Source organism: Microcaecilia unicolor, chromosome 1 (genome assembly GCF_901765095.1).
Source record: "Microcaecilia unicolor chromosome 1, aMicUni1.1, whole genome shotgun sequence".
Classification (NCBI taxonomy): Eukaryota; Metazoa; Chordata; class Amphibia; order Gymnophiona; family Siphonopidae; genus Microcaecilia; species Microcaecilia unicolor.
Window position 1 is genome coordinate 304,881,751 of NC_044031.1, and position 13,814 is coordinate 304,895,564.

Sequence of the window (13,814 nt, forward strand, 5' to 3'; positions counted from 1 at the left end):
CATGCTGTAGGTCACCACGAAGTCAAGAGCTGCAACCATATTTATTCAGTGTGGTTGACTCACTGCCGTGCCAAGTCTGCCCAAAAGGTAGGTGGGACTGGGAGATCAGCTGAGTGAGCCGCAGTGCGACAACAGTAGATATGAATTAGTGGAAGGTTGCTGCTTTGGCTTTGCTCTGTGCGTTTTAATTCAACCACGCTTAAAACTAGGTGGGCGGGCCTGGGCCCGCCCGTAGCTATGCCCCTGTTTCTCAGATTATCAAAAAATGTTTTTACTGGCTTTATCGAATTTGCTCAATTAGAAGGTTTCTTGACTTCCCTGCACTTCATACACTTATTCACACTTTTGTCATTACCCATGTAGACTACTGTAATACTGTTTATTGTGGGATACATCCTTACCTTCTTCACCATCTTCAGACCCTTCACAATTCGGCTGCTAGTTTTCTCTGTCATGCTAAACATTTGGATCACCCTTCCTCACTTCTTATTCAATTACACTAGTTGCCTATCCATTACAGATGTTGGTTTAAGGTTCTATGCTTGGCTCACAGATTGATGCATTTGGGTTCCCCTCTATATCTTTGCTCTGTCACCATTCCTTACACTCCCTCGCATTCACTGCATTCCTTAGATTCCCATCGCCTGGTACTTCCATCTCCTAGGAAGCTACTCACCGTTCAGCTTATTTCTTTTTAGCTCTCTTTCTCTGTGATCAGAATTATCTTTTCCTAAATTTAAATCTGTCCTTAAAGCCCACTTGTTTGAATTGGCATTGGGATTCAATTAAACACACCCATAGCAAGGCCAGTTGGGTCTCCATTGCCTCAGCAGTCAAGAGAATGTAGGATTTAGTCCTTAGCTCTTGTTTTAGTTTTAGCCTTAGAATATGTGTTGTATGGTTGTGTACTCTGTCTTATTTATTATGGCGTTCCTTTCTTTTACATTGTTTTTATTGGATCGTAAACCGCTGAAACTTGTTTCAGAATTGGTGGGTTATCAAATATCTGTCACACACACACACTCACACATTCACTCTCTCTCTCACACAGTCACTCTCACACACACTCTCTCAAACATACACACTCCGAGGAAAACCTTGCTAGCGCCCGTTTCATAGGTTTCAGAAACGGGCCTTTTTACTAGTAAACATATAAAGGAAAGTAAGCACCTGCTTTCATTGGCGTATTTATTCCAGATGCGTGTGTTGCATACACATCCCTGCCCGTAACTTAAAATCATCTTCCCCCAGTCTTTGCCCAGGCAGCGGCACTCATAGGCTGCCTATGGCTTGCACCGGGATTTTCTCTGTGAACGGTCCCGCCCCTTCTGGCATAACTTCCTGTTTTGTGAAGGGCAGGACAGTTCACAGAGAAAGCCCAAGTGCAGGCTGCAGGCAGTCTATGAGTGCCACTGCTGCTGCCCGGGTGGAGTGGAGCGAGGTGATTTTAAGGTACCCCCTTAAACGTTTCTGCCTATGCTACTTTCCTTTATAGAATAGTCATCTAAATATAGGCACGCTGTTATAGAACAGCTCTCTATATGGGTTTATTGTTCACATAAAACTGCCACCACAGAGGGCTGGTTCTGAATTTAGTCATCCTGTTCCCTATCAACCCAAAAAAGCCAATATTCTAATTTGCCTAGCTATGACATACCATATCTGCAACGTTCATCACTTCATTTATTTTCACTGTAGGCTTTCTGCGGACAGGGTACCTTCCTCCAGTTATACCATTTTAAGAATGATCAGCCTGCCAGGGCCAGCTACTCTGCACCCAAATCACACAGGGCCTGGGTTAGATAACGCCCACCAAACTGGAGATTGATTGGAATGGAATCCGAGTAATATGACTAGTTGAAAAAAAACATGCAACAGAGAAGATGAAAGTACACAGCACAAGCAGTCTAAAAAGAAGCACAGAGGGCTCTCAAGAATGGAACAAGTACTCTTTTATTGATGACCTGACAGGGGCTGTGTTTCGGCATAACTTAACTTCTGCCTCAGAGGTCAATTCAACAAAGCAATGCTAAAACTTGAGTAGTTGCTCACATTGCAGTAAATCATCAAATTAATAATCCAAACTTACTGAAAGCGGAAACAATTCCTAGTGCGAAGCTGGACACCACGAAAACATGCCAAAAGTATTTAGTGTTGCTCTGTTGCATTGATCCCTGAGGCAAGCATTAGGTTACGCCGAAATACGGCCCGTGTCGGGTCATCAATAAAAGAGTACTTGTTCCATTCTTGAGAGCCCTTTGTGTTTCTTTTTGGACTAGTTGAAAAGAAACGAAAATTTATGACAACAACAGTATTTTAAGCACGTGTCAGAATTCAGTAGCCATACATTGTTGGCTACTCTGTTGGAAACTTATGCCCACCCACGTAATTAAATTCCATAGATTCCACTGGCTATTCCAAGACATTTTCAACAGTACACCTGAGGGATGATTCATTTTGTTTAAAACTTTTACAAGCACAACTCACTGTTCGGTGATTCAGCAATGCCGTCACCCCTCTGATCATTTCTCGGAGCTTCCTCTACAAGGAAAGGAGGCAAAGGGACAGTGTGACAGGAGAAATACACAGACTATCAGGGAGGCTGATAGGAGGGGGCTAGACAGATGGGATAAAAATAGCCTATAGATTTGCTTAGAAGACTGCCTGTGATTTTCTCAGAGTGAAAACTAAGCAAATAGAAGACTGTGAAAAAACTTTATTTAGAGAAATGGAATTACAAATCCCAGAAAGCTCTGGTATGTCAGCAGGACTGAACAAATCTGCACCAAAGGGAGAAGGGGAGAGGGGAATGGGACACTCACTCCCTCTATCCTTACCTCAATCATCCGATTCCTTCGCTCAATCATCATTTTCTCATAGTCCACTTTTTTAAGATGTTTCTGCAAAGGAAGAAAAGGGCAAGGAGAGAAAAAAATAGTTAAACATGACCTGACCAGTGACATTCTGCAATGGATCTCCTATATCCAGTCCATGATGTCATCATCAGTAGATTTTGAAACCATAGAAGTCAACTTTTCAAAATTATTGGGGTGCTAAGCCCAATGGAAATTACTGCTTCCTGGATACAGTCAAGGAGTGTTTCAATATTGGAGATGCTCAAGCACCCACAGAGCTGTTGTTGGTGTTGGGAGCTCTAGAGAAGAAGGGAATTTACAGTATTTGAAATCACCTACAAACCATAAAAATGACAAGGTCCAAGGAAAGAGTGTTAAACTGCAATCCTGGTGAACTACGAACAAGTCATGTTTTCAGGATTTTCCTAATGAATATTCATCTTATTCGATTAATCATAAATGTAAATTCTAACACCATAAACGTCACAATACAAATCTTTATTGATACAAAAGCAAATACATGAAATGAAAACAATTGTTCTAAGCTGTTCCCTGTTTCACTGACATAACACAAACTCGGTGTATCACATATTTGAGTAACTGCATCATTCAATCAATAGTCCAATAAATCTTCAACTCTGTGGATACTAGACTGGTCGAGGACACATCCAAAATTCCATTATAGGCTTCTATACATATAAATATAATCACTCACAGCAGGAGTCCTGCTTTCTCTTAAAGTCTTCCCCTTCATCAAATTGAAGCATTCCAGTATCTTTTTATAAAATAATCATCTAATAGCTGACTGATAGCTTGCATTCGTGGACAAATCCCCAAAGTCTTGTTATGGTGCTCTTGCACAATGATCATATGATTCACACAACCAAAGGGAAACAAGAAAAGTGGAAGTAATATATTCCAAGAAAAATCAGACAAAAAAATGAAGCCCAAGTTTCTAAGAATCAATTTATTCTTCAATGGGTGTTCAAATATATGTACAATCTTGACCCGCCACAGGCGTAAGTGAACCTCACCCAACATGGGCCATGTTTCGGCATAAAGCCTTCCTTAGGGGTCTATTGTGGAAGCTTTGTGTCCCCCCCCCCCTTTTTTTGCTGTCTCACACAACCAAAGCCCAACTCAGAGACACAGAGAATCCATTGTCAAAAGACTTCAAATTTAATCTCTTAGTCTCAACACAAGCTCATGTTTCACTCCATTAGCCACTTCAGGAGACAAACTACGATAAATCCCAATGAACATCCAATCACTCAAACCATGAATTAATACCCAAACTCATTAAAAACAATAATAACAATATTTTACCAATAAATGTAACAAAAACACTTCCACTGTATCCACCGGGTTAGCAACTCCAACCCCAGGGTGCCAAACCCAGCACCCCAAGCTATTGTGGGATTGAGAGCGGAGATGATGCAATATATACTGAATGCAAACATCACACATGTGCCCATTCAACCTCCTTATTAAGTCCGTGAGGTTCTATGGTATTCCACCTAAAAATAAGTTGCTGCTCACTCTGTAAGAGGACCACTGAAATATCTCCCCCTTGTTTCAAAAGTATTTATCGCAAAACCACAAATTGTAAATCTTTGATATCATGGCCTAAATGTGCCCAATGATCAATGAGGGGAGCTTCATTCCTGCCTACCCTAAGGTGTTGTGCGATCCTATATTTAACAGCTACGAGCCTTCAGTAGGGTCAAAACTAGAGAGAAGGAATAACCTTTTCTACTCAGTCACTGCCTCTCAAGGGCCAGATCAAAAGCTAAAAGGGAATCCAGGTCATCCATCAGAACTGGGCCTTGCTGCAATAGGGAGCGAGGACTCCACTACTAGATTCATTGGATTTATATTCCAAGGCAACCTGGGCCACTCTGAGGCCACCAGCAGGACCAGAGAGGGATGACTATCTTCCCAAGGATCTACCCGATCAGAGGCTAAAGTGGAAAGATGTAGAAGAGACCCTGGTGAAACAGGCCTGGAAGAAAGCTTTGACCTGCAGGACTTTTGCTTCCTCCACTGACTGAAGAAATGGGGATCTTAGTGTTCTCATGTATCACTATCAAGTCTATCACTGAAATGTGGTGTACACCATCACTCTTGATGAGATGGAAGTCCTCAGCACTCAGCTTCCATTCACCTGGGTCCAGCAACTTCCTGCTGAGAAACCCAGCTGAACGTTCTCCATGCTGACTATGTGGGCTGCCAAAATTGCCTTCGGGTGTTACTCTACCCACCAGAACAGAAGGTCTATCTTCTGTGCCACACTACAGAACTTGTACCTCCCTGATTGTTGATATAGATCATCACTGTTATGTTGCTTCCTTAAGCAAACAGCAGAGAGGGAAATAAACAAGCCATCTCTATGGCTCTGGCCTCTGCCCCCTCACATTCAGTATCTCCCCCTCTTTCTCTGCCAGTCCTGCCCTCTGATGTGCATTTCCTGCTGCTGAAGGAATGGGACCAATGAAGCCTTGCAGAGTGCTTCAATGCAAGGCTCTGTGTTTCATTCTGCTTCATTTTACTGTAGATACTTGTGACCGCAACAAGAGTAAATGAGGTTTGAGGGAGGGAGTGAACTAGGGGAAGGCAAGAGGGGGAGAAGAAGAGAGAGACAGCAGATTTTGGAATACTGGGGGAGGGGGAGGAGAAGAAAAATGCTGGACCATGTTGGGGAGGGACAGAGAAAAGAGAGAGATGCTGGATACAGAAAGCAGTAATAGGAGACAGATGGGAGATGCTAGACGGGGATGGCAGAGAGTCAAGGAGGCTGGAGAATGGGGCAATTGAACAGATAGCGGGGATGAGAATTGGAGTCAAGAGGTACCATGTTAAAAGAAGGGTCTGATGCTGGAGCTGGAAGAAGGGGGCTAATTGTTAGATGTAGAAATGAGAAAAGGGGGCTGACTGGCAGATGCTGGGGAGTTGAGTTGGGAGAAGGTGTACTGATGTTCTAGAATATTTGCAGTGGGCACTTCTCATAGCTTACTATGGTACAGTTTTAGTTATTGGACTTGGTGTTGGTATGGTATGGTAAGTTTCTGAGTGTCCATTTCCAGGCTTCTGTGTTACTTCACACAGAGGCCGATGCAGAAAGCCACATGGTACAGTCATGAGCTAATGGCTGAGCATGCAACTTCTACTGTGAAAATATTGATAAAATACACTATGGCGATGCTGCAAGCTAATGAGATGGAAATTTTATGCACATTGAATTTGTGCACATATTGGGAGGCGTCTGCCTGACACATGCATGCAAAGATTCTGCCTGTGTGCATGTCTGAAGAAAACAAAAGTGCTGGTATACATCTGCACATGAACTGGAATGTTGTTCTGTGCATAAATATTAGCCTCACAAAAATTTTGGACACATATGGAAACATGAGACTCACGAACAACGCCAACTCCCTTGAGGTGAAGGATGGATCTGAATGAACTGTCCCTCTCTGGAACCACAAAATAGAAGAAGTAGTATCCCTGGCCCTGCTCCTCCCTTGGATTGGGGGCCACTGCCGCCAGCTAAAGAAACCTTGTAAATATCACCTCCACTACTTGGCACTTGAGCGCCGGGCCACAAGGGGGCACTAAAGTACACTCCAGGGAATAGCCTTTGCAGATTACTCCACGGATACCAAGCTGGAGAAAACAAATGGAGGATCCCTCTCCACCATAGGTATTGCCCAGCATGAACCTGCTGTATCTCATTGGAATATATGGGCTCCTCCTCAAATAGGAATCCCACCATTCCTTATCTTCTTAGATCCATGAAAGGGTTGAGTCTTTCTCTCAGAATCAACCAGACTGAAAGGAAGGCTGGTACAGTTATTGCTTTCTAGGCTTACATGATCATGTGTTTTTAAAATTAGACCAACGCTGGGCTGTTTGATCTGTTGATCTGGTCCTGTCTTCAGGCAGCCACTAAAGGTTAGCCTCCTCTGGATCCTTGACAAGCTTTTCTAGATCTTTGCCAAACAAAATCTTCCCCTTAAATGGGAGCTTGCTGAGAGGGGATTTTGAACTGGTGGCTGCTGCCCAAGAATGCAGCCACAACTAATGCCTTACTACCACCATTGAGGCCACCAACCATAATGACAAACACAGCAGATCATATGGTGTATCTAACAGGAAGGTTGATAACCTACTCCAAATGTGTAACCTCTGGACTTCTGGAAGCTGCTGAACCCACGGCAATAATCTGACATAGCCCCCCCCCCCCCCCATCAGATACCTGGATGCCAACAGCACACAAAGCAGAGGATTGCTTTAGAAGATTTCCACCTTCTTGTCCTGAATGACCTTGAGGCTGCTCTATTTTTAACAAGAATTGTTGTCCTTTGAGTCTCAGCTGTGTCCAAGGCATCCACTTTGTCAAGCCTGAACAGACTCTCTACAGAAAGGGATAAAGCTTGGCCATGATCGTAGGAGTCTTAAGCACTGCTTCTGGAGGTTCCTACTCCACAAGGACCATCTTTGAGAGGACTTGGTGAAGTGAAGGGTCATCTAATGCCCTTGAAGATTGGCACTGGGGGACTCAATTTCTCAGGTGCAATTCATTTCCCTCAGTGGGAATAGTTGCTCTTCCTCTGGAGTCAGGCTACCCAAAGCGCTGTCAACATATAGGTCCTCCTCATCAGGCAGGTCATCCATCAGAGGGAATAGGAACTGTAGATCCCTGGCCCAGTCTGAAACCTTCCCCTCCCAATGTCCTCTTGGGATTTAAAGGGCCAAGAAGTTTCCAGGCCCCAGCACATTCCTCTAGCTCCCTGCCTCAAGAGGATGCCACGGGAGAAGCCCACTTGATACTAGGGCCTTTTCTAAATACAGAGAGCAGACGAAGGAAAAGGTGCAGCAAAGGGCGACTAAAATGATAGCGGGGATGGGACGACTTCCCTATGAAGAAAGACTAAGGAGGCTAGGGTTTTTCAGCTTGGAGAAGAGACGGCTGAGGGGAGACATGATAGAGGTATATAAAATAATGAGTGGAGTGGAACAGGTGGATGTGAAGCGCCTGTTCACGCTTTCCAAAAATACTAGGACTAGGGGGCATGAGATGAAACTACAGTGTAGTAAATTTAAAACAAATCGGAGAAAAGTTTTCTTCACCCAGCGCGTAATTAAACTCTGGAATTCGTTGCCGGAGAATGTGGTGAAGGCGGTTAGCTTGGCAGAGTTTAAAAAGGGGTTAGACGGTTTCCTAAAGATCAAGTCCATAAACCACTACTAAATGGACTTGGGAAAAATCCACAATTCCAGGAATAACAAGTATAGAATGTTTGTACGTTTGGGAAGCTTGCCAGGTGCCCTTGGCCTGGATTGGCCGCTGTCATGGACAGGATGCTGGGCTCGATGGACCCTTGGTCTTTTCCCAGTGTGGCACTACTTATGTACTTATGAAAGTGGACAAAGCAATGGGGCCAGATGGGATACATCCCAGGATACTGAGGGAGCTCAGAGTAGTCCTGGCAGGACCTCTTATTTAATAGATTTTTGGGACAGGGACAGGGACAGGGAAGAAGAGGAAACTACAGGCCGCTAAGCTTCACATCGGTGGTAGGAAAAATACTGGAGTCACTGCTGAAGGAAAAGATAGTTAACTTTCTAGAATCCAATGGGTTGCAGGATCTGAGGCAACATAGCTTTACCAAAGGAAAATCCTGTCAAATGAATCCAATTGATTTCTTTGACTGGGTGACCAAAGAACTGGATAAAGGACATGCGCTGGATGTAATCTACTTGGATTTCAGCAAAGCCTATGATGTGGTTCCTCACCAAAGGCTTTTGAATAAGCTGAGAGGGCTGAACTTAGGACCCAAAGTGGTGAATTGGATTGGAAACTGGTGGTGGTAAATGGAATCCACTCAGATGAAAGGAAGGTGAGTAGTAGAGTGCCTCAGGGGCTGGTACTGGGGCCAATTCTGTTTAATATATGTGTGAGAGACATAGCTGAAGAATTAGAAGGAAAAGTTTGCTTTTTGCAGATGACATAAAAGATAGCTGTCATGACCCACAGGTCGTCAGACTGTGTGAGCCCTTGTGCCCTTTCTCAAGGTAGGCATAGGCGGTCTACAAACTCAAGGTTCTTCACCCACGGTGACCGCTGCTCCCCAAGGGTTGAGCCCCCAGGCTCGGACGGCCAATGGGATTTTGGAGGAGGAGGAGCAGAGAGACCAGTAGGCAAGGGCTGAGGCATGGGAAGTAGAGCTGAATAAGGAGTGGATGAAGTGAGTCACACTATCCACTGAGCAGGATAAGGATGATGCCCAGGCAGGGTCCAAAGCAGAGAATAGGATAGGTCAGTTTTGGTATCCGGGAAGATCCAAGATGGGCAGAAAGGCAGGCCTGCATCGGTATCCAGTCAAGGTTCAAGGCGGGCAGCAAGGCAGGTCAGCACCAGTATCCAATCAAGGTCCAAGGAGGGCAGTAATGTAGGTCAACGTTGGTATCCACTCAGTTAAGATAGCACACCTACTATAAAGCGAAAGCTACATACCTGTAGAAGGTATTCTCCGAGGACTGCAGGCTGATTATTCTCACTATTGGGTGACGTCCATGGCAGCCCCTTCAATCGGAGACCTTCACTAGCAAAGACGTTTGCTAGCCCTCGCGTGCGCACGCACACCGTGCATGCGCGACCGTCTTCCTGCCTGAACTCGCTCGTGTTCGCTAGTCCAGTACAAAGCAAAGACAAGACAAGGGAAGACACAACTCCAAAGGGGAGGCGGGCAGGTTGGTGAGAACAATCAACCTGCTGTCCTCGGAGAATACCTTCTACAGGTATGTAGCTTTCGCTTTCTCCGAGGACAAGCAGGCTGCTTGTTCTCACTACTGGGGTATCCCTAGCCCTCAGGCTCACTCAAAACAACAAACATGGTCAATTGGGCCTCGCAACGGTGAGGACATAACTGAGATTGACCTAACTTAAGCAACTAACTGAGAGTACAGCCTGGAACAGAATAAAAATGGGCCTAGGGGGGTGGAGTTGGATTCTAAACCCCAAACAGATTCTGTAGCACCGACTGCCCGAACCGACTGTCGCGTCGGGTATCCTGCTGAAGACGGTAATGTGATGTGAATGTGTGGACAGATGGCCACGTCGCAGCCTTGCAAATCTCTTCGATAGTGGCTGACTTCAAGTGGGCCACTGACGCTGCCATGGCTCTAACACTATGAGCCGTGACATGACCCTCAAGAGTCAGCCCAGCCTGGGCATAAGCGAAGGAGATGCAATCTGCTAGCCAATTTGAGATGGTGCGTTTCCCGACAGCCACTCCCCTCCTGTTGGGATCAAAAGAAACAGACATTTGGGCGGACTGTCTGTGGGGCTGTGTCCGCTCCAGATAGAAGGCCAATGCTCTCTTGCAGTCCAATGTGTGCAGTTGACGTTCAGCAGGGCGGGTATGCAGACGGGGGAAGAATGTTGGCAAGACAATTGACTGGTTCAGATGGAACTCCGACACCACCTTTGGCAAGAACTTAGGGTGAGTGCGGAGGACTACTCTATTATGATGAAATTTGGTATAAGGAGCATGAGCTACCAGGGCTTGAAGCTCACTGACTCTACGAGCTGAAGTGACTGCTACCAAAAAAATGACCTTCCAGGTCAAGTACTTCAGATGGCAAGAATCCAGTGGCTCAAAAGGAGGTTTCATCAGCTGGGTGACGACGACATTGAGATCCCATGACACTGTAGGAGGCTTGATGGGGGGGGGGGGGGGGGGGGGGCTTTGACAAAAGCAAACCTCTCATGAATCGAACAACTAAAGGCTGTCCCGAGATCGGCTTACCTTCCACACGGTAATGGTATGCACTAATTGCACTAAGATGAACTCTTACAGAGTTGGTCTTAAGACCAGACTCGGACAAGTGCAGAAGGTATTCAAGCAGGGTCTGTATAGGACAAGAGCAAGGATCTAAGGCCTTGCTGTCACACTAGACGGCAAACCTCCGCCATAGAAAGAAGTAACTCTTCTTAGTGGAATCTTTCCTGGAAGCAAGCAAGACTCTGGGGACACCGTCTGAGAGACCCAAGGAGGCAAAATCTATGCTCTCAACATCCAGGCCGTGAGAGCCAGAGACCAGAGGTTGGGATGCAGAAGCGCCCCCTCGTTCTGAGTAATGAGGGTCAGAAAACACTCCAATCTCCACGGTTCTTCGGAAGACAATTCCAGAAGAGGGAACCATAACTGACGCGGCCAAAAGGGAGCGATCAGGATCATGGTGCCTCGATCTTGCTTGAGTTTGAGCAAAGTCTTCCCCACCAAATGTATGGGAGGATAAGCATACAGGAGGCCGTCCCCCCAATCCAGGAGAAAGGCATCCGACGCTAGTCTGCCGTGGGCCTGAAGTCTGGAACAGAACTGAGGGACCTTGTGATTGGCTTGAGTGGCAAAAAGATCCACCAAGGGGGTGCCCCACACTTGGAAGATCTTGCGTACCACTCTGGAATTGAGCGACCACTCGTGAGGTTGCATTATCCTGCTCAATCTGTCGGCCAGACTGTTTACGCCTGCCAGATACGTGGCTTGAAGAAACATGCCGTACTGGCGAGCCCAAAGCCACATTCTGACGGCCTCTTGATACAGGGGGCGAGATCCGGTGCCCCTCTGCTTGTTGATGTAGTACATGGCAACCTGATTGTCTGTCTGAATTTGAATAATTTGATGGGACAGCCGATCTCTGAAGGCCTTTAGAGCGTTCCAGACCACTCGTAACTCCAGGAGGTTGATCTGTAAACCTTTCTTCTGAAGGGACCAACTCCCTTGGGTGTGAAGCCCATCGACATGAGCTCTCCACCCCAGGAGAGAAGCATCCATCGTCAGCACCTTTTGAGGCTGAGGAATTTGGAAAGGACGTCCCAGAGTCAAATTGGACCGAACTGTCCACCAATGAAGGGAGTGAAGAAAACTCGTGGACAGCAGGACTACATCCTCTAGGTCCCCAGCAGCTTGGTACCACTGAGACGCTAGGGTCCATTGAGCTGATCTCATGTGGAGGCGGGCCATGGGAGTCACATGCACTGTGGAGGCCATGTGGCCGAGCAATCCCAACATCTGCCGAGCTGTGATCTGCTGAGACGCTCGTACCCAAGAAACAAGGGACAGAAGAGTGTCGGCCCTCGCTTCTGGGAGATAGGCACGAGCTGTCTGAGAATCCAGCACAGCCCCTATGAATTCGAGTTTCTGAACAGGAAGAAGGTGGGACTTTGGATAATTTATCACAAACCCTAGTAGCTCCAGGAGTCGAATAGTCATCTGCATGGACTGTAGAGCTCCTGCCTGGGAAGTGTTCTTCACCAGCCAATCGTCGAGGTAAAGGAACACGTGCACTCCCAGTCTGCGTAGAGACGCCGCTACTACAGCCAGGCACTTTGTGAACACCCTGGGCGCAGAGGCGAGACCAAAGGGTAGCACACAATATTGAAAGTGCCGTGTTCCCAGACGGAATCGAAGATACTGTCTGTGGGCTGGCAGTATCAGGATATGAGTGTAAGCATCCTTTAAGTCCAGAGAGCATAGTCAATCGTTTTCCTGAATCATGGGAAGAAGGGTGCCCAGGGAAAGCATCTTGAACTTTTCTCGGACCAGATATTTGTTCAGGGCCTTTAGGTCTAGGATGGGACGCATCCCCCCTGTTTTCTTTTCCACAAGGAAGTACCTGGAATAGAATCCCAGCCCTTCCTGCCCCGGTGGCACAGCCTTGACCGTATTGGCACTGAGAAGGGCGGAGAGTTCCTCTGCAAGTACCTGCTTGTGCTGGAAGCTGAAGGATTGAGCTCCCGGTGGGCAATTTGGAGGCTTGGAAACCAAATTGAGGGAGTATCCTAGCCGGACTATTTGAAGAACTCAGTGGTCGGAGGTTATGAGAGGCCACCTTTGGTGAAAAAATTTTAACCTCCCCCCGACCGGCAGATCGTCCGGCACAGACACTTTGATATCGGCTATGCTCTGCTGGAGCCAGTCAAAAGCCCATCCCTTGCTTTTGCTGGGGAGCTGCAGGGGCCTGTTGCGTCACACGCTGTTGATGAGAACGAGCATGCTGGGGCTTGGCCTGGGCAGCAGGCTGACGAGAGGGAGGATTGTATGCCTATTAGAAGAATAGGTAACAGTCCTTCTTCCGCCATAAAAACGTCTACCAGTTGAGGTAGATGCTGAAGGCGCCCGGCGGAAGAATTTGTTGAATGCGGTGTCCCGCTGGTGGAGCTGCTCTACCACCTGTTTGACCTTTTCACCAAAAATATTATCCCCCCGGCAAGGAGAATTCGCAATCCGCTGCTGAATCCTATTTTCCAGGGCGGAGGCATGCAGCCATGAGAGTCTGCGCATCACCACACCTTGAGCAGCGGCCCTGGACACGACATTAAAAGTGTCATAAACACCCCTGGCCAGGAATTTACGACATGTCTTCAGCTGCCTGACCACCTGCTGAAAAGGCTTGGCTTGCTCAGAAGGGAGCTTGTCCACCAAGTCCGCCAACTGCCGCACATTGTTCCGCATATGAATACTCGTGTAGAGCTGGTAAGATTGGATTTTGGCTACGAGCATTGAGGAATGGTAGGCCTTCCTCCCAAAAGAATCCAAGGTTTTAGAGTCTCTGCCCGGGGGTGCTGAAGCATACTCTCTAGAACTCTTGACCTTCTTAACGGCCAGATCCACAACCCCAGAGTCATGAGGCAACTGAGTCCGCATCAACTCAGGGTCCCCATGGATCCGATACTGGGACTCGATCTTCTTGGGAATGTGGGGATTAGTTAGCGGCTTCACCCAGTTCTCCAGCAGTGTCTTTTTGAAGACATGATGCATGGGTACTGTGGACGATTCCTTAGTTGGCGAAGGATAGTCCAAAAGCTCAAACATTTCAGCCCTTGGTTCATCCTCCGTAACCACAGGGAAGGGAATTGCCGTAGACATTTCCCGGACAAAGGCTGCAAAAGATAGA

At 46.8% G+C, this 13,814-nt stretch overlaps 1 protein-coding gene across 1 annotated transcript in view; it reads right to left on the bottom strand.

The window, feature by feature from the left end:
- Positions 1-2,487: 2,487 nt before the first annotated feature.
- The window catches only part of LOC115476953, a gene marked incomplete at its 3' end in the record, with an annotated part of 82,342 nt that continues 71,015 nt past the window's right edge, over positions 2,488-13,814 (bottom strand). Inside the window, 2 exon segments of the mRNA XM_030213585.1 lie at positions 2,488-2,541; positions 2,838-2,900. Of these exon segments, the coding sequence (XP_030069445.1) occupies positions 2,488-2,541; positions 2,838-2,900 (117 nt within the window).